The 21,211-nt window shown below is 44.7% G+C and overlaps 2 protein-coding genes across 7 annotated transcripts in view; both read right to left on the bottom strand.

Moving 5' to 3' along the window:
• Positions 1–6,187, bottom strand: part of TUB (TUB bipartite transcription factor) — a 146,364-nt gene extending 140,177 nt beyond the window's left edge. For 3 of the 6 annotated variants that reach the window (XM_032113076.1, XM_032113077.1, XM_032113083.1), the window contains exon 1: positions 5,937–6,186. In XM_032113076.1, coding sequence (XP_031968967.1) covers positions 5,937–5,992 — 56 coding nt within the window. In that variant the 5' untranslated portion in view covers positions 5,993–6,186. Of the gene's footprint in view, positions 1–5,936 lie in introns of all 6 variants that reach the window. The other 3 variants (XM_032113079.1, XM_032113081.1, XM_032113082.1) reach the window with 2 other exon arrangements.
• Positions 6,188–18,229: 12,042 nt separating this feature from the next.
• The window catches only part of RRAS2 (RAS related 2), a 42,861-nt gene continuing 39,879 nt past the window's right edge, over positions 18,230–21,211 (bottom strand). Inside the window, exons 5-6 of the mRNA XM_032113086.1 lie at positions 20,161–20,279; positions 18,230–19,686 (exon numbers count right to left, since the gene is read on the bottom strand). Coding sequence (XP_031968977.1) covers positions 19,599–19,686; positions 20,161–20,279 — 207 coding nt within the window. The 3' untranslated portion in view covers positions 18,230–19,598. The remainder of the gene's footprint in view (positions 19,687–20,160; positions 20,280–21,211) is intronic.

Genomic DNA, 21,211 nt, shown 5'->3' with positions numbered 1-21,211 from the left:
CAGCCTGGTCATCTCAACTGGGCATCCCACTGTGTCAACAGCTGGGATGGCTCTTCTGTCCTGATTCATTTCTGAAGGGGAAAACCACCTCTGTTGGTGTTCAGCCATGAAAGCTATTCCTCAGACTTCCATTAGTAGTGGCATTTACACAAATCACATATTGGAGAGAGAAAAGGTTTTCTTTTAATGATAATGCAGATCATGAGTGACATGGTTGATTTTTCTTCAAGGTATAAGCTAATGCTGAGAGCGGCAGTGAGAGCACAAAGAGTATCTGATAGTTCAGAGTGGCAGGGTTCCATCTTCCCTGCATCGTGCGTGGATTCAGGTACAGCAGAGACTGGCAATTCTGTGCTCCAGCGCCAGAGATGAGGCACTTAATGTGTCTTTTAGACATGGTGACAAAAGGCATTCACATGGAGTGTGCAATAAGACCACAGAGCAAGGACAGAGAAAAGTGCTAATAAGAGACCCAGAGCAGCATTTCTTGTGGTACATCACCTTTCATGGCCAGTTTCATTGGTTTCCTATTCCTCCTTCTACCCTGAAGAAAGCTTGGGTTGTCTTTATGGTTCAAGAGACAATCTGAAGGCAGGATTTAAGCACAAAGCTTTACAGAGACCTTGGACCTTTTGTAGAGGCCTGTAACTGTACTGACAAAAGATGTGTATATTTTGTGTCGATTTTTATTGCAAGCTAAGACTCAAGTGATTCTCTCCTTCTTGCTGAAAATTCCTAACTAATGTTACCTGCATATATTATGTTACTACGGATAAACCAAAGACCAGCTGTAATACTGACTTTCCTTTAAAAACTTACCCTTCACTCTCACTACTGAGCTTCTGGCTGTGATTTTTACTGCTCCAAACACCAACCACAGAATCATTTATGTTGGAAATGACCTTGAAGATCAAATCCAACTATTAAACCAGCACTGCCAAGTCCACCACTAAACCATGTCCCTAAGTGTCACATCAACATGGCTTTTAAATACCTCCAGAGATGGAGACTCAGCCAGTTCCCTGGGCAGCCTGTTCCAGTGCTTGCAACTCTTTCATTGAAGAAGTTCTTACATTTGTTAGGATTGTCATGCTGTACATAAGCCAAGTAGGTTTAAATTATATTCTCAGGCTACTTTTGTTTAAGAAGCTTTAAAATTTCTTCTTCAGGGAAGCCGGAGCTGAAGTTTCCTCTCCCACACCTCTCTGCAAGGCTGTCACAAGTCTCTGGAGAATTCACACACTCCAAGGGTGTGCTGCCAATCAACGCAAAACACTCATTCTGAGCATGGGAGGATGCACATGAACACACCTCAGGTCGTTCCTAGTGCCTTGACTTAAGGAAAGAAACATCCCTCCCAAACTCTAGGTTCTCCTATGTCATTAAGATGCTTTACTATGAAAGAAAAACAAAGAACCTAATTCCAGCAAACTAAAAGCACAACACTGATAAATTTATAAGGATTTCTGCATCTGTTACGTGAATGTTTTATTCTGGCTTCATTTGAGGGTTGGCTGAGTCTCCTTCTCCTTTTTTTCCATAGAACATCTTTCACTTTTTGTCCCCCTCAGATGCTTTGTCCAATGATTACAGCTTTAAAGGTACCTCATCCAGGAGGAAACACCTGAAGACACAAGAAGGCAGAGGAGAGAAGGCTGGCTTGGCTGGAATTAGAGAGGAGCTGCTCTTTGGTGTAGTCAAAGTGCACTCGCTGCAGCAAACCTGTGCATGCTTCAGGATTTCACAGATGCTACTTCAAAGAAGAGAAGGAAAAAGTTAAGTTTCCCTAAGACAACATTTTTGGATGAAGTTTGGAGGACAGCCCCAATTTACTGACTGATGAAAGCATGTCCCAGAAAAATCAAGGTAGAGGAGTCTAAAAACCTTCAAAAACTAAGATCTAAGATCGAAACCTTCCAACACCATGACCCAAATACACTGTCACAGCTTTTCAACACAGGCTAAAAAAAGACAAAACCAGAAATAGCAGCTTCAAAAAGAAGTAAAAAACAACACTGATATCCAGAATAGACCAAAGATACAGATCAATAGAAAAAAGTTTCAAGCTGTCTCAAACAGTTGAAACATCCTGACAGTAGGTATCCCAAAATATACTTCCAAACGCTGGTGGATAAAACCTCTATCATTCATAGTGTGGTAATTAGTGAGGCCAGGATGGCTGAAGTCCTCCAGGAAAGAAATAGAAAGTCTAGAGACAAAATGAAGAGAGAAAAGGGTAGAAAAACTATGGATATATCGGTCTCAGGAAGAAATGTGAGAAAGATTGGATGACTTCACATCTGGTATTTTGTTTCGGTTTGTTGGTATTTTGTAAAAAAAAAAAATCTTTGTTCATGCATAGGTATAATGCAGAGGTTACCTGTTCCTTCTGCAAAGCTTCCTGCAGCTCCTGAAGAAATCCTTCTGGACCAGCTGTAAGAGCTAAGCACAGTCCACTGATTCATGAAAAAACCCTGCAAAATCATGGAGAACCACTGCTTCCTTGCACAGTTTTTCCAAATGTGGACTGCAGATTCCCATTCTGCAGTACTTGCCCATGTATTTGATTTCAAACTGGTCTTCTGTGACCATGGATTGACTGAATTCGGATGCTTTCCTAAATTGTGCCTTCAATGGAATTCAACTACATCCATGGTATCAGAGCTCCCTCAAGCCTTCACGAGCACCATTTTGACCTTCAGGGATCAAATTTGGGTGGTGTTGTTGAGGTTTAAACATTTGATAGTCGGGTCACCAGCCGCTGTGAGTGCTAGAAAGGACTCAAGTGTTCCAGCTCATGAGAATGTCTCTTCAGTCTCGTAGCAGCCAAAAACTATTCCCCATTTTCACCTTCCTATCATATTAATGACTCTGAGCTTTCATTTCCAGCTGGAAAGATGGGAAGTGCTGGGTAAAACCTCCACTTGCCACCTCTATTTGCAGACAGCACTAGCATGAGGAGGTTTCAAGCATCTCCAAGAGCAAGGGCCTGCATGGTTCCCAAAGAAATCTGGGAGGAAGCAGCAAGAGTGCTGATGGGCACCAGCCCAGCTGCCAAAACCTGCACCAGCACTGAACACAGAAAGCTTGGAAGAGAACAAGTTTTGACTCTGCCCTGGAAGATGAGCATTTCTGCACACGGAGGGACCACAGGTATGGTGAGCAGGTAGGGTGATGCTCAAGAGGAAAAGAAACCAAACAGAAAATGAATATAAACTGTCCAGAAAACAGCTTATCACTAAGGGCAGAAGGTGAAGGAGAAGCATTATTGTACCCTGGAAGTTAGCTATCTGAACTCAGAGTTCTGAGTGTTTCTAGGACCACAAAATATCCCAGTCTTTGTTTAAATTGCTGCCCATTCTCTGCTTTCAGCTGGCAATGTTCAGAGTGACCAGGAAATTACACAGCACTGAAATGGGAGGAAGGCAAAGATGTGCACAAGATAAGGCTGGACTTTTAGGAAAGCCAACAAGCCACATGTGGAAATGCCACGTGTGATCATTAAGAGTCTTTTCCAATTGTACCTGTTTCTTTTTCACACATACACTGGTCTAGGCTGGGGGAGGGAGTGGGGGGAAGTTTCCCCTTTGGTTAGGAGAGCAGCTGAGGGGAACTGTGCTGAACGGGGCTCCCTCACCTCGAGTTTTGCAGTCGAGTGATTGGACTCACTCTTTGTCGCACAGATTATCTGCAGGAACAACCTGTGCATATCCTGGGCAGCAAGCCTAAGGGAAGACCACAATCCTAGGCCCAAATGCTGAGATACACAACAAATGTCAGATAAACCCCACTAGAAAAATGTCTGTATGCTGCACACAAGAGCGTGGCCATTTAGAGGGGACATGGCAACTCCCCTCATTTCCATGGGGTAAAATCCATGCATGCATCTTATGGAGTCCAAAGGCCAAAACTTTAGTTTAATTAGTTTAATTTCATAGATGATGTGTGGTTTCTTTTTTAATTATGGATGCAATTGTGTTTACGGGAGGCAGCACCTACTCCATTGGCCCCCTCCCTCTATTCCTGCTGATTCATGGATGCCAACACAAGAGGATTACCTGGGTGTGCATCCCAAGAAAAAGTTGTTGGCCTTCACACAGTGCTTGGCTGTTCTCAGGGCTGTCCACATGTCTCTGCCTGAAACACTCTGCCACAGAGCTGCCACCCTGAGAGCAGCTGGCACTTCTGTGGCCACTGGTGAGTGAGACCAAAGCTGAGACATGCTCCAAATGCAAACATCAGCCACCAGGGTTTGAGATACAAGAGAGTTAGCTGCTTCTCCTGCCAGGTACCTGGGCACAAGAGGGGTGTGGAAGGGCAGGCTCAGTCTGAGAGAACAACTCTGCACTGGTTTTCAGAAGAAGACTGTGGGTAAAAGCTGTGATTCACTCCTCATCCTCATAGCACTGAAATATATTTATGGTACACAGGCATCAGTTCGATTTATTAGGAAAAATCCCCAACTCCGGAAACTGGTCACCAAAAAACCAGCCTGGGCACTGAAATGTTGCATTTCTGCCCCAGGTGAAGTAGGAGAGCCAAGCAGGGTGGACACACAAGTGCAGAAGGTTCCCAGGCGAAGGCCGATGAACATTCATCAGTGACTTCTCTGTCAGGGTCAGGAAGACTGAGAACTGGATAAATAGATTGCAAGCAATATAGAAGGTTAGATCACAGTGTGATAGCACTGGGAGAAAACCTCCAAGAGGAGTTTGTGTGAAGTGTTTGGATTGTTTACTGCAGGGTTAGAATATTGAAACTGCTGTAAACTTGGGCTGCGTGGGATAGACTGACACTTCAGGGTCTCACTGCTGCTCTGTGAGGACGTGGCATCAGTTGAAAAGGATCCTCTGCATGGGATAATACATGCATAAAATCACAGCTTGTTGTATAACTCAGTTTTAATTCACAAACACACTTTTTCTTTAAAGAAGACATTGTTCCATTGGCACCACTGTATCTGTATTTTCACTGCTGAGGCAATGGGAATGCACCAAAAATGAGTGCAGCTCTCTAGATGCACATATAAAACATACGTACCCACGCACCCAGGGAGCGTGGGCAACACTAAATACCTGGTTGAGCACTAAAAACCACTTCCAAGGGCTATTTCTTCAGAATATTGTGGTGGCTTGTGGTAGAGACTCAGTGAGATGCTAATACTGCTTATGCTTAGCATTTCAGGTGTAACATTTACACAGACAAAACAAAAAAAGGAAAAAACCAAAAGAAAATGGAAAGAGTATGAAGTTGGTACCTTTTTTTTTGATCCAGGCTTGAAGAACTGTCAGTCACAGCTGCGAACCACATTAAAACAGAACTAATTCTGCAATAAATTTCTGTTTCCCGGAAGAGGGAAAGCACACATGCTGGTATGAAACACAGTGGGAATATTTCAGCTGTCTCAATGAGACACCAAGTTCAGCCCTGTCAGTTCTGTGGTACCTGGGCTGCACATAGTGTTTACTTGAAAACATCACTCTTTAGCTACATCCTGGCTCCCTGCCACCTTCATTCCCCTAGCTTTAGTTTAGATTTTTTGAAAGCTTCGAGCAGCAGTTCCTACAGACCACCTTTTGTAAGTCTGGGTGACTGCTGAGGTGATTAGTGCATCTCAGAGCCCTGCTTGGAGGAGAGAGCCTGGGAAACATTTGCATTCAGGGCTGGGAGCACCCCCAGTCTGGCCACGCCAGGGTGAAACTCCCACCCTGGTCTCCAGACAAACACCTGCTAAACATCAGCAAAAGCCACTGCTGGAGTTACTGGGAACACAGGGCGTCCCGAGACTGGAAAAGCAGCATCAGTAAAGGGTTTTGCTTCCCTGAAGAGGGCTCCCCATCTCGGTTTATACAAACAGCGTGATGGTTTTACAATATAAGGAAGGAAAAAAAAAGAGAAAAAAAGAAAACAACAAACCAAACCAAGACAGACAATACCTGTTGTAACTCCATCTACTGTAAGACATGTTCCTGTTGCTGCTGACACCATCCATCTCCGGCTCGGCTACGGCGCTTCCAGCATGGCTCGTGTGCTGCGGGCAGGGCTGCCGGGCCGGGCGGTCACACACCTGCCTGCGGACGGGCCCGCCCCGGGGATGAGCGCAGCCGCCTCCGGCCCTGCGCGGCACCGCCGAAATTCACCGCGGAGCAGCGGCTTCGCATCGAGCTCTGGGCGCTCGGAGCAAACCACTGCCACTGCCGGGGAGGGAGGAGGAGGAGGAGGCAGGGAGGGATGAAGAGAGGGGGAGGCTCCTGGGGTCCCCGCCGAGGGCGCTGGATGCTCTCAGCCAGCCGGCAGACAGGGAGACGCGCAGGTAATAAACCGGGGCTAAGCCGCTTAAGAGATATTCGGCGGGGCTGTGCTGAGGAGAGCAGCGGCTTGTGCGCCTCTTGCTCCGGCACACGCGCCTTATTTATTTATTTATCCTGGTTGCCACAGATACGGGTCCATTGCGCTGACATCAGCCGCCTCCCACCCACCGCCGGTCCCCGGGTCTCGCCAGCACGATCTTCTAGGCACACACTGATCCCATCCCTGCCCGCGGGGTCAGGCTGGGAGCCGGCTGCGGGCAGGCGGCTCCTCAGGATCATCCCCGCTCAGGGACACGGCCTTGCCGCTCACCTCCCGCTCCGCAGCCCCTGCACCTGGCAGCTGGGCGGGCAGGGGGCACTCAGAGCGCAGAAAAAACGCTTTGCACTCCCGATTTCAGTCACTGGTTTTGCACAGTGCATGGTCCCAGTTCGCCCCAGAGCCGCGACATGAGAGCCCTCCATCCTCAGCCTGCCTCTTCCTGAGCTGGGTACAGGACCGAAGGCCGAGCCACCCCTCACGGCTCCTGCCCACACGGCCCTGGTGTGGACAGCAGTGTTCGGTGTCAGGGCCTGTGCCGAGGACCTGTGGGGTTCTCATTCCTCACTCCGTCAGCTGAAGGCAGCACAGGACCTGTGGTGCTCCCAGGGGCCCACACCTGCCCAGTGGCTGGGAATCAGGTCTTGCTTCCCAGTGTCCCATGGTTGTGAGGCCTGGCTGCTGAGGTGCGTGGTTGTGCAGCGTTAGGGACAGAGACAGCAGGATCATGACCCCATCTCCTGCAATGCCACAGCAGGTGGGGCTGCCCAGAGGACCTGACCATCCCTTGGCCAAAGGAGATGTGACCAGAAGCAGTGCCAGGTCAGCACAGTCAGCTGCCAGGGCAATGCAGGATATCCACAGACACACAGAGGGGTGGAGTGGGCTGCTCTCAAACCCTTCCCAGACAATCTCAGCTCTTTGGCCTGTGCTAGTATCTTCTGGCTCCTTCTCTCACTGCTTGCCCAGCCCTGCTCTTATGTGTAAGATCGCTCAGGAGAAATGTATAAAAATCCCTAGGATACAAAAATAAGGACTGGAAGGGACTTGGGTCCATCAGGCCCAGTCACTCATCTCACAGACCACTGTATCTGATGAGGGTTTCAGGCTGAAGCTCCAGAGGCTGCTAGTGAAGAGTTCCTAGAACTCCAGAAGGCAGCTGAAAATCCTAGAGTTCCACCCTGCTGACAGACTTCCCATTCCTAGCTCAAAGGTATTCATGGACTTTACTTAGCCAATTGTTCTTGCACTACTCAGCTCCTTTACTTCACGTAAATGAATGCCTGCCATCAATCTTTAAATTGCTGGTCTTTATTTTTGAAGGGTGAATATGCCAAACCCTCAATCCCTTTGCATCAGGATAGAGAGAACCACCCCAAGAACTTTTTCATGTACCAGTTTTAACCCAAACCAAACCCTTCCTGAATACGGGTCGTATTTGGCCATACTTTCAAATAGGGAAGACATCAACCAGGTTTCCTTGGAATGGCAATTAAAATGCCCAGACCTGAGCCCTGCTCTTTGTAACTGCATTTACCCTGCGAGTCTGTCATCCTGATAACATCCTGTCACAGATGCTGTTGTTGATGTTATGTATAGACAGTGCATTCCCATTTATCTCATTTATAATCCACATCGAGTGACCTGGATGAAATGGACCATCTGGGAAGCAGTTACTCACAGCCCATCTCCTCCACCTACCTGCTCTGCTCACGCTGAGACATTTGGAAATGGGAAAACTGAAACCATTTACTTGTCTGTGGGATTACTCAGGCCAACTTTTTCCACATGGGAGCAGCTGAGAATCACCCTCATGAGCCCTTACATCCTAGAGAAACTTCTGTCAGAAACAAACCCCTCAAGACACATCAGTAAAAGCAAAGAGCACAGGTTGGCTGCTCTCCTCTTCACATGCCTCAGCTCAAGTGGAGCTCGCTGGCACCCCAGGCTCCTTCTCACTCCTCCTGGACCAAAGCACTGAACAGGAGAATGTCCATGAACCATGGTGGTTCATTCTGACAGGGCAAACACAGCCATGCACCCAGAGCTGTCTTGTCTCAGCATGCTGAAGCAGGTGGGCTGAAAAGATTTTGGGTTGACTTTGCCGAACCTCAGGGGAAGAACAGCCTCTCTACATGGGTAACACATCAAAACCAACACCCTCCACCCCCACCAATTTTGGCAGAGTAGTGCTTGGAGAACTTGCCTCTGCCTGCCTCAGGGGAGCCCTTCACACTCATCCTTGGGGAAGAGATGCTTCAGAGTAGAACCAAGTGTGGTCTCCACTGCTCTGCTGCAGGTAAACAACAGCTTGAGACTCCTCAGAAAAATACCCTGGGCAGCAGATTTAGCCTCCTGGGACACAGGTGTCTCCCTGCTTCCTGCATGTGGATGACAAGCTCCCTGAATGCAAAGTCTCCCAACCCTTCTGCTCAGGAGTTTCTCAATTCTTGTTTCACTAATTCAAAACACTATTGACTGACAGTGAAGCCCTTGCCTGTGATCAATTATGAGCACCTCCAGCTCCTGGGCAGTGACTTTCTTCTGCAAGTGTCCCAGCTCCTCTCCTGCCCCCTGACCCCACACCCTGCACTGCTAACAATATTTCTTCAAAGCTGAAAATTTCAAAAAGGCTTTGATAGGGAAGCTGGGGCACTCATGAGCCCATGCAAGGGGCAGAGACACAAATGAGATCCATGCTGGAATTCAGTCAGAGAGAGAAATGGTTTTCTTGCCATTCGTTCTGCTCCCAGTGCTTCAGGGCATGTGTCACCATGTGCTTGTGCACAGCCACAGCCACACGCATCCGAAATGAGTCATGTCTGCTCCCTGCTCCCAGAGATTCCCTCTGACCACTGCAGATGCAGGGACATCTCAAGGCAAGCATGTTTAATCCGGGGGGAGCAAGGGGCTGGGCTTCTGGGCTACAGCATATGCATGCTGAAGCAGTAATAACATTTCAGTTCTTAAAAGCATTGAGAAGCTGCCCCACAGACTCCCCATCCCAGTGCCAGCTGGGGGAAAGACTAAACTGAGCACTGAAAGGACACAAAATATTCCTTGTTTCAGGTGTTTAGAATACGGCAAATGACTTTATCACCCACATAAATGTGATCTGGAACACTGGTTTGAGCTGCTGAAATACCACAGAAATTAAGCTGGCAGCAGGGCTGAAGCAAACAGGCTGTTGCTGCATTTTCCTGCAAACAAATGGCAAAGTACCTGCTGAGTCACTGGATGGAGCCTAACAGGTTTAACAGTGGAAAGTCAAGAACCCAAAATAAAAACTCCAGATTAGATATTCTAGAAACACTCTGAGTTTTAAGTGTGCATTTTGGGCATGCCCACACTATAATTATATACATATATTGTATCAACAGGACCGACGCTGCCCCCACCACCCCAAACAGTTGCTCAATGAGATTACGAGTCCTTCAGCAGTGCTAATTAGCCCTTACGAAAGCACGGATTTCACCAAGCCCTCGGGGCTGCTGCCTGGACGTGAGGATGCTCCCGGGTCTACAGACGGTGCCCTGCGACAGGGGCCGGCATTAATGTCCCTTCCTTGCTGCTTCGACAAAAAAGTTCCTCCCTTTGTCCTCCTGCAGAGCTGCCCGGGTTCAAACGCTGGCCAGCCAGCCTGCAGGTGAGGAGGAGGAGGTGAGGGGAGAGTAAGGACACAAAAGGCTTGTGGAGGAGCTAGTTAAAATGAGGAGAAACACTCAGCAATGGGACAAGCAGTGGCGACTCCAGGACACCCAGCATCTGTGCTGGGGACTCCATAAGCCAGAGCCTTGGATGCCATAATGCTTTATGCAGGGGAACTAGGCAAGGAGGAACGCGCCTGTTTGCTTTTCCACCCTCCCTCATATTACCCTGCCAAAGTAAAGCTTGTGAAAGTTGGGCTTAACGATTTTGCCTGAAAAGAGGGTATTTACATCCTTAAGAGCATCTGGCATAATTCTGTATTTCATCTTCCTTTCAAAGGATAATGCAGCTTCTAAAAATTCCCTCCAAGAGCCATTATGATTTTATGCTGCTCCTGGTATAATAAACAACTTCATTCGTCAGGCTCCAGGCATTTTGCAAAGAAGCCAGCATCACTATTAACATCTTGCAGAAAGGAACCTGAAGCAGCACAGCTTTCCTAGCAGCAACCAAGAAGCCCTGGAAGACACCCACACTGGCCCTGCAGCCTCCACACTGCAATGGCCCAATTCCTACACAGCCACAGGATGACCCAACCCTCTGGTAATCTGCCTGGAAGTGTTTAGAAACCTGACAGTGCCATTCATGGTGGTTCTAAAGTCCCACTCTTTACAAGTATAAGAAACTGGCTCTGCATTCATGAGAGCTCAACTTCTTTCTTCTTTTTAAGAGCTAGAAAATACTATATTTACTATATATATATATGTATGTATAATGTGTATGCTATATTTGCTCAATAGAAAATACTATAATTACTAAAGCAGAGGAAGTCCACAGCAGCGTGGGTACTGATCTGTATTTTTTAGCAGGCTCAGTCTTCCTCATGGACCATATTGCTGAAAGGACAGCGTGCTGGTTTCATCCATCTGTACAGAGTGAACTGCTAAGGCAATCTTTTAGTAACTTATTAGCTCTTTTCATCCTCTGCTCCTCTCTGAAATATATCCTGATTTCCCGCATGTACAGAAACGGTGGGACATATAATGTAAGACTGTGCCAGTGGATGAGTATAGTGGCCTCCTGTGAGGTATTGCTCTGATAATCAGTAAAAATAAAAAGCTGAAATTTTAAATTTGCTCTGATCGTTTGGAATTGGTTTTGTATTAAAGAAGGCACAAAGCAGCTCTGGACAACGATGTTCTAATCCACCACGTTCCCCTCCTTTGGGACACCAGCAGCCTTCCAGGGTTTCCCTCAGGCTGCAGCAGCTTGTGTCAGCCCGGGATCCCCTCAGGAGACAGCCGGCGGTGCCACTTTTGGGGAAATTCCAGTCCCCATCTGCTGGGGATTTTTATATTGCATTCATCCCGCTGGACTGGCATCCTCCTGTCTGTAAAAGAAGCTCTGAGCTTTAGCAACTGAAATTCAGGTTCAACAAAACCACAACAGTTGGATTTTTTTTCCAATTTATGCAGTGTCCTGCAGGAGCAATTGCCATCAGCCCCAGTACAGAGCCAGGTGTTAGTAAAGGTGTTTTAAATCCCTGCCTTGCACTACATGTGTTGCTCCCATTCCTGTTCCTCCACGGTTCCTGCTGGCTTCAGCATTCAGGAGGAAACTGTTAATACCTCCTTTGGTTGTGTCCTCAAACACAAAACTGACATTCCCAGCTTTCTGTAACTACCACAGACAGTGGATAAGCAGCCAGCCAGGCAGCCCTTTCCTGAACAAGGACTGACACTGACTGGCTTCTAATACAGGTATTTTAAACCATAGAATGGTTTGAGTTGGAAGGGAAATCAAAGAGCATCTCATTCCAACCCCCTGCCATCGGCAGGGACACCTCCCACTAGACCAGGATGCTCAAGGCCAGCCTGGCTTTGAACACTTCCAGAGAAGGAGCATCCACAACTTCTCTGGGCAACCTGTTCCCAACACTCTCACAGTAAAGAATTTCTTCCATAAAGCACCTTGCTAGAGAAGGAATTCAGTACCAGGAGCATTAAAAAAGGCTACTCAGGCTTTTATACATCAGAATCTGGAGGGGGAGGGGGAAGGGGAGGGGGTAGAAATAGCAAAACAAAGAAAAATTCAATAAATTTACTCTTTTAAAAATTAATTTTTAAAGCTTACAAAATAAATTTGGACTACTTTAGGAAAATGGAACATGAAAATATCAAAAAGTGAATTTGAAATACAGAGACACACTCGCATCAGGCTGTCCCCTCTACTGGAAAGTGGGAACTTTGCCACCTCAGTGTAGTGACACAAGCCAAAAATGAGGTGGCAACCACATTTCAAAGGGCAAAAATACCTGTCACTTCCAGTAGAGCAGGCAAAAAAGCACCAACAAATCTCCCTGCAGCTGTCAGCCCTCCCACATCTCAGGTTTGTGATAAACAGTGACAGATTTCACTCTGGAACACAGCAGTTACACTTTCCAGGGTTTCAATGTTGTTCTGAAATGAATAATATAATTGCCAGATATGGGAAAAAAGTCACTTGATCCCGCTCAGGCTGAGAAGAGTTTGGAATTACAAAATCCTTCATTAGACCATAAAACCACAGTAGAGGTCTGCTCTTGTGCAGGGCATTATTTCAGAGAATCCATATATGGATATTAAAGTAGCAGAATCTATCGGCAGGTGACCAGTTGGAAACTAAACTGCAAAAGCCTTGTAATGCATTAACTCCTCATTCACAGGCAGCAGTCCATAACTATAGACCAAAGCACCTTGTCCTTCTGCACACAAGGTACATTACCTGCTCCATGGTTCACTTAAAACATCTGAGCCTGAGCTGCAAGACTTCACCATTTGTCTCCCTGACATGCCACTCAACAAGCTACTTCTTCCCCAGAAACAAGCAACTTCTCCAAAAAGGGAAGAAGCATTTAACACATTCAAAAATATAACAGACATATCTGATTAACTCCCTAAAATACATCAACTGCACAAGCCACTGCTCCTGTTTCTTCTTTCTGGATCTCTGAAGAACTGGAGCCAGCAATGCAATGCAAGTCTGGCATGCCCTGGGCAGCCACTGTGGTCCAGCGCAACCTCACCATTCCTGGCATGCACGAGTGCAAACCTCACCCCCAGCTCAGTCACAAAGCTCTACTGGAATGCTATGCTTCTTTAACTAAAGTTTCTGATTTTAAAAAGGCCTTTGCCTTTGTCCTTGTAAAATTCCATGGGCTCCCATTGACCTGTTCCTCCAGCAGCTCCATGTCCAAGTTTACCAGCTGCTTCTCCCCAGCATGGTGTCACTTGCAAACACGTGAAGAGTGCACTCTCTCCTTCAGGTCACTGGCAAAATGTTCAAGATGCCAGGTGCCAGGTGAGATCCCTGCAGCATCTCTCGTCACCAGACTCCACCTGGAGGTCAGCCTGCTACCCACTGAGGACAACCACTCCCTCTGAGCCCAATTCATCAGTCAGTGCTTTTACCCAGCCCACAACACCCTGAACCTTGATACCAAAATAGAGTGGGGAAAAGTGTTGAAAGCCTTGCTGAGCTGAGGTAAAAAACATACACTGCTCTCTCCTCATCCACAAATTCAGTCACTTTATCACAGAAGGCAATCCTGGTGGTCAGGTGTGACTGACTCCAGTAAATTCATACATTTATACAGACCATTCCCAACCACTTCTCTTTTATGTGCCCAGAAACACATTCCTGGTGGACTCACTGCATGACTTTCCAGGCACAAAAGCAAGGATGACTCCCTGCAGTTCCCTACATTGCTTCCCAGGCCTTGCTTGAAGAGAGGTGCAACATTCGCTTTCCTCCAGCCACCAGGAATTTCCCTGCTCTCCATTAAAGATGGTCACAATAGATGTCCCAGCAGCCTTGTGAGGGCAGCAGCAGGTTCTCTCTCGGCCTTGGATGGGCTCCATCAGGTCCTGTGAATTTGTATGGGTTGAGCCCTCCAAAGTAATCCCTGCCTTGATCCTTATCCACTGCTCCTGCCTCTTCTCATTTTACCTTCTCACACGGACCTTGGAAATCAGGTGGGTCAAGAGGCAATGGAGGCTCTGGGTACTGTGTCTACTGCCACTAAATCACCCAGCAACAGTTCCCCCATTTTCCTTGTCCAGCACCAAACTCTTGAAGACAAACAAACAGAGGGGAGTGGTCTGGAACCGCCTGAGGAATAGTCTGGAGGAGTATGTCACATTCAGTCCTAGCAACACAAAGACATCAGATAGGAGTTCTATGGGATTGCTCTGGTGCTACAAGTGGGAAACAGGTGTGTATTCACTATTTCCACTCCAGAGCCCTTCAAGGACATTCATTACAAGTAATACTGCTGGGAAGAAGTCATCATAAAGCAGCTCCTGGCAGCAATGGAAGAGCCCAAACCTTAGAACCTGGCAGTGACAGATGCCTTCCCACATAGCCTACCAACCCAACAAAACTTAGTACCAGCAATCATCATGGATGTATTTAGCTGAACATGAAGTGTTTATACAGAACTTTCTGACTGCAAGTCATACATGTTACTAACAATACATAAATATCACTCATTTTTGCTTTGTCTCTGGTATTCCTGACACAGTTGGCAACTATAAAAGTTGGCAAACTCTGAAGAAATTAAGAATTTGTATAATGTTTTAATTAACATGCATCTAATGCTTTTGACTGCAAGCATCCTTCCTGCTTTTCACATCAATTTCTTCAGAACCACGATTTATAAATCACTGTTTTTTCCCCAGCTCTTGACCATCCAGATTTTACAGAATTCACAGAAAATAATTCCTCTGAAATAGCCCTGACACAGAGCCCCGTTTAATTACAGATCAGCTTTGTTATGGTTCTCGCCGTTCATTCCCACCGGCTTGCAAAAGCAGGCGCTTTAACTCTGTACAGGGATGCTGGTGCAAGCAGCACCTCCCAGCTGCACGTAGGGCTGCCCCTGGTGCCATCTCGTGGTGGTCTGTAGCAGATCCTGGGGCATTCAGAGATGCTGGGGCATAATTGTGCTCTATTGCTCTTCAGTTCAGTTTAACTGATGTGAAAACTGGTTTTAGTATGCCCTAATCCACACCTTGGACTAAGAGACAGGGAATTATGAGGTTTAATCACTGTCTCTACTTGCATTTTTGCTGCTTGCACTTTGCCTGCTAACTTCTCCCTCTGCAATACTTTCATGTCAGAAGCATTACTTGAAAATGTAGCAATTTAAGAAGTGCTGATGTCACTACAAAGTAGTGATTACCAAATACTGTGTATCTTCATACAGCACAATCCAGCTGAAAAAGTAGCTGAACAGACCAGTATTTGCTTTCCAGCAGCAAGACAATGCATTTAATTCTATATACTACTGGTTCACAACTAATATTACATCCATTAATGAAATTTGTCCTTTATATTTAATCCACAAGAGTCTCTCAAACCCTTAATAACTACACTCTTAAAAGGCTAGAACAGCAAGTGAGAAACAGAAAGGTCTAGAATAGAAAGCCCATCACATTTTCACAATGTTGCTTCTGAGTATTAAGTTTTTCCTGCCGTTTAATCCCTTGTCTTTTCCACATCTGTGGCTTCTCCCCAGTAAAGGGTACTCCAACCACCACCCATCCTCATTTCTGCACCTGACTTGTTTTAGGCAGGTGTTTCCATGGTCAGAGCTCCACAAGAATATTTAAGTATCGAGAATTTTCCGAAGTTTTCGGGCCCTCCAACAGGTGTGTATACACAACACTGGGATCAAGATCTTGAACACACCTCTACTTAACCCTAGGCCAAACACAGAATTCGCTTCAAGCCTGCAATTCTAACTTGGCTTTACAACACATCCAGGTAAGAAGGCAGAAAAAGCCACATTTACAAAGTGATGAGCAGTGCATTTACCATCCAGTATGCTCTGAGCAAGAGACCATCTTTACAATTTTAAGCCTTCATGTTTTGGCAAGACTTGCCCTGCTGTGGGCCAGTGCAGTATCAAAGAAAACACTCCCATGCCCCCACATTTCCAGCTTGATTGTTTTCCTAAATTCCATTTGAATGTTTCTTTTACCATGGTTTTGGTACATGAGGGTAACCAAAATCTACTGGATTGCCTAAATCAAGTGAAAATGAGTTCTGTTCAGCCTGACCCTTTCCCAGCAACGAACTTCTAAAGAATAAGCGCAGATAATTTTTGGCAGTGCTGGGCTTGTGGTCACTGACTTCAAGAGTCTCCTGTCTGGAGTAAGTTCATCAAAGTCTTGTAATAAGACTACGTGGCAAGGCCAGTCAATGACTACACAATGCCACGGGTGAAATCTGCTCACATAAATGATGGCGGAAGAACATTAGCCAATATTTTTGTTTGAATCCAGACTTGGACTTTATCAACGATGACTAACCACGAGGCCACACATTAAAGTCAGTTTTCTTTGGCATTAGTGGGAGTTAACACCTTCCAAATACATTTTGCTTTATTAACCCTTTCACAACAGCTCATCTCATTTCCCTATGCATCCAAAGGCTTTTGCCTACAACCATGTCAATCCCCCTCCTCAGCCAGTGGAGTAGCAGGTTCAGCAGTGTGAGGTGCCAGAAAGAGGTGTTATTTTGTGCTTTGAAACACAGGTCCAGACCCTACCCCTGTGCTCTAGGAAGAGCAAGAGGTGATTTCTGGGTACATTTTAAACACTCCAGATTTCTGAACTGCAAGTTAAATAGATTTATGAATGTGGCCTTGAACTGAAGTGACTACAAACATAAGTGACAAATCTTAAAGCATTTCTTCTGACAGGAAAAGTTGTAAGAAACTCTCTTGGGTTGTCAGCTAAACTCTATCCTACAGCAAGGTGGCAATGTTGTAAATTAAGAACTAATCCAAGGCATATAGATCGGGACTGTACTTTTCAAAAGACTGACAAGGTCCTTATTATATTTTTTTCAAGCATCACACCAGGGCCAGAAGCATAATTTTTCACCATTACCTTCAGGTACAACAATTAGAAAAGCAAATCATTGAAATACCTTCAGCTGCTTTGAACACACAACCACCAAGATCACCCTTACTGGCCAAAAATCCCTATTACTTCTCCAAATATTTACTTCATGTCTGAAGAGTAGGATCCAAAGGCCTACATTTAACATCTCCTTAAAGTGGCACATAAGGAACCAGTCTGGAAAAGAGATGACGACATCACACAGAGATTTCTCTGCACATTCTCTGCGGCAGAAGCCTTTAAAAGCACATGCACACATCCTAGTTAATAAACTTAGCCCAGACTTGCACAGCAGCTGCTGCTGGTCCCAGGGTTGTTTATCTTGTTTGTAAGGTTCACCACATTCTCAACATGGCTCAGCAGGTGTAGGATCCTTAGCATCAACCTCCTCAAAGTTATCCATCTCTCCATGTGGAGCTCTACCACCTTCTCTATCAGTTACAAGGAGCTGCATGTTAAAAAACTTGTATTTGTAACACTCTACTATTTAAAGCCATTCTACCATGAGCAAAAGGTTAAAAAAATAGGAAAAAAATTATAAAACCTAAAGATATGTTCACCTCACAAGTTCAGTCTCAGCACACATGCTGTAATCTGTTGTCTTAACTCGTTCTAATGCCACATATTCAGTGATTTAACTCCAGAGAGCTTTACATAGCTAAGAAAACACGTGGTGTTTGCTACAGGCTGTAATTTCTTACATTTGACTTGAAAAATGCAATGCATCTCCCAAATGTGTTTCCACCGTAACTTCTTGTTTGAATCTTCCACACATTCCTCCTAAGTAGCCTTTCATCAACCAATAAATCCATCAGGGAGGGGAAGCTACCCACTCTCTCAAAACTGCATTACGCAAGCGAATCTAAATTACATTAAAAAAACTTAAATTCCTCTGCAATGCCTGGCAGTATCTTGACCTCAAGGTTTAATGCCTTGCTGCTGTAAAGGTACCTGGAACTTGTTTCAGCCCCGTTTTCTCAGGAGACACATACAGATTCATGGCAGAGGACCTGACAGTGAGCATAGCTGAGCCTGAAAACACAAGGATTATTGTTTGGACCACTGACTACACACTTCAAGCCAAAGCAAACATCAGCTTTTGTCATCTGTCATGACTTAAGTTGAAATGGCTTTTCTTTACTTCCAAGCTTGAAGAAAATGCTGTGCAGACACGCGTTGCTATTCCCTAGCCAGGTTCCATCAGTCCCTTCTCCCCCACCCCCCACCCCCAAAAAATGCAGGTTTTGGAAGAGATTCAGAAAGAGGCAGTGTGCTTACCCCCCAAAAAATGGTTAGATCATCTTTAATTCTAGCACCTGAAGTTATACAAGGGTTTGCTTAATAATCAAGTTTCAAAGAACTGTTGGACACATTCAATTAAGGTGACAACTGTGCAATACCACTCAGTATTTCAATATCAGGGACCATACTCTTGAATTGTTTAAACACAATCCACAGAACTCAAACAACCATCCACAGTTTAACTAAACAATCAGTTAAAAGTCTTACAGTTTAATAATTCACATAATGGTCAGTCTTTAGTAAGGGATACTGAAATTCATTAAAACACAACACTAGATTTTACTCTATAGGTGTGCTGGGCAGGCACAATATTGGCCATTCTTGGGTATAACAGGGAAAGTAAGGAGAAATTTACCACAGTTTGGCAAATCCCACATTTTGTCAGTTAAAAGTGAACTGTGAGAATTAAATACTCATCTTTACATATACACAAGTTATGCTGTGAAAGCATATTTGCTTACAAACATATAAAAATACTTGTTAACTAGTTTGATAAGAAAATAATGTATAAAAGTATATAGCAAAAACATTTAATCATCTCTGACAATGGAAAGATCAAATTCGTTTTTATATCACATGAAACAAAAACAGCTACAATTTTAGTTTTCCTTAATCCCTTACCCGGAAATACAAAGGAAGACACAATTTGTTTTCAAACATAATGTGAAATTTCTTAATGAGCTGACATGCCTCAATCCAGAATGAGCTCAGGTATTTGGCCATATCCTAATAGTAGTAGTAATCATCCTGCAGCTGTTCTGGATTCATAAAATAAATACAGTAGAATGTTTTGGCCACCGAAATAAAACTGCAGCATAAATGAGAGATGAAAATTTTTGCTGACAATGAAATTCAGTGTAGGTTTCTTAAGGCTAGCTGAATACTCAAGTCTAATTTAACTGAGGGCAAAAACAACAAAAAAAAGCCAATCCACCCCTTTTTTAAAAAGTATTCTCTATACTCCAATATAGGTCTCTGTAATAGCTAATGAAATGTCAGAAGTAAAAATAAATTAATTCACAAGAGACAACTTATGCATGACTTCAACACCTTGTCCTACACGGTTTTGTTTCATCTCCTTTGCGAATAAAACTCCACAAGGCGCAAGCTCTGAAGGGAGAGAAGGAAGGAACTGTGGTATTAGAGAAGCAGCCTTAGTGTTTTGGTTTGAAGTCTGCCCCAGGATGACCGAGTCTTCTTGAAGAACTATTCTGCCAGCTTCTTGGACTAAGGCTATTCTGGTGACCACTTTTAGGACATGCACATATAAGGCTAGACCAATACCAGAAGTGATGTAAAATGATGGAAAGAAAAAAAATAATCTGGCAGTTGATAGCTTGGTTCTTGGGATTCTCAGAAAATAACACAATGGCAGCCTTTCTTGTCTTTTTCTTTCCGTGTTGGCTCTGGTGAAGGAGGGCACTCTTGTTCCTGAAATTTCCTGGAAATAGGTATTTCAAATTAAATTCATAGAATAATTTTCAGCTAAACAAACATAACTACTGTATTCTACACTTTCTTTTTTACATTTTCATAGGGAATGCACTTCCTTTTTACATTCAAATTACTGATAAAGTAAGCGATAACTTTTGAGTTCACTTTTTGGTTTTCTTTTTATAAGAAACAAAATTTTTTACAGAAGGCCAGTCTCAGATTTACTTTATCACATTTACTGACTGGGCAATCAATAAAATCTGAAAGATTAAGGCAACAAAATTCTCTTTCAAATACATATTAAATTCATGTAAGCATTTTTCCTAATGAACCTGAGTGTTTTATAATGGAGATCATTGGTCAAAGCTTAGAGGTAACAGCAGGCAGAATCTCCCCAGCAATTTCCCACTGCATTTCAACACCTTTCCTGCAGCTATCCATTAACATATGGACATTAATTATCTGGTCTCAATTACCATACCTTATAACTCTGACAAGTTCATGAAAAGCTTGGTCTACATTCAATCTGATTTTTGCTGAGGCTTCCATGTACGTTACTTTAAGTTGCCGTGCCAGCTGCTGGCCTTCCTCTTGTGTCACCTGTAACAGACATCAGTGATTAGGCTCAAGGGTTCTGCAAGCAGGTTTGTATCAGCAGACACTGCATGTACATGTTAAGGATCCAGCTCTCTCAAACAGTAATGGTTATTCGGGCACAGCACAGTTTGCACCCTGTCCACATGATATAACTGGGAAACAGACTTTTTTTAAAGTAAGTTTCTGCAATAGGCAAAGACTGACTCTCCAAGAAATTCCCCTCACTCCAGATGCCTTTTCCTCAGTTCTGCATAAAGATGAAGTTTTCCTTCACATGCAGACATGGTTCCTTTGCTCCTCCTCAAAGCAAGTGCTTCAGTTACCATCTGCTGAATTGCTAACAGAATTCTGAATACTATTGCTAATTCACCCTCTAATTGTCCCAGCTAAATCTAGAGGAACAAAAAAATCAGACGACTTTTAAAACAACAACTGCTGTTCAGCTTCTAAGTCTTTATAAAAGTCATTAAAAAAAAGATCTATTAATGATATAGCAAAATATTAACACAGCCGGTTTTAAACATAGCTTAGATTGCCAGAGTTCTAAAAATCCACAAAGCCTTCAGGTAATCCATAAATATTAAAGAAATCCTGGCTCCATAATGACTCCTTGGGAAAACAGTGGAAAAGCAGATGAAGAGGAAACAATGAGCATCATAAAAAGTTGGTATAAAATTTAAAGTGATGAAGCAGAAGACAGGAAGCCAGTGGACCATTCCAGGAAGGAGGAATAAGTTGGTCACAGAGCAAAAGCAAGGGAGATCAGTGCATATTTTGGGATGAGGTGGAAAGCAGCGAGGTCAGAGAACAGAGGCCACCCTGAGTGGTGCAAGGCATGAGAGGCTCCAACGGGAAGGTCACCCACAGGGCCAGGGAGGAAAGGGCAGCTTTCAGTGATAAAAGGAAGTACAACAGATCTTGCCAAGACAATGCCT

The sequence above is a fragment of the Corvus moneduloides genome, chromosome 6 (assembly GCF_009650955.1).
Source record: "Corvus moneduloides isolate bCorMon1 chromosome 6, bCorMon1.pri, whole genome shotgun sequence".
Lineage (NCBI taxonomy): Eukaryota > Metazoa > Chordata > Aves > Passeriformes > Corvidae > Corvus > Corvus moneduloides.
Note: the sequence above shows the minus strand (reverse complement) of the source record. Positions and strands in the feature narration are given on the sequence as shown.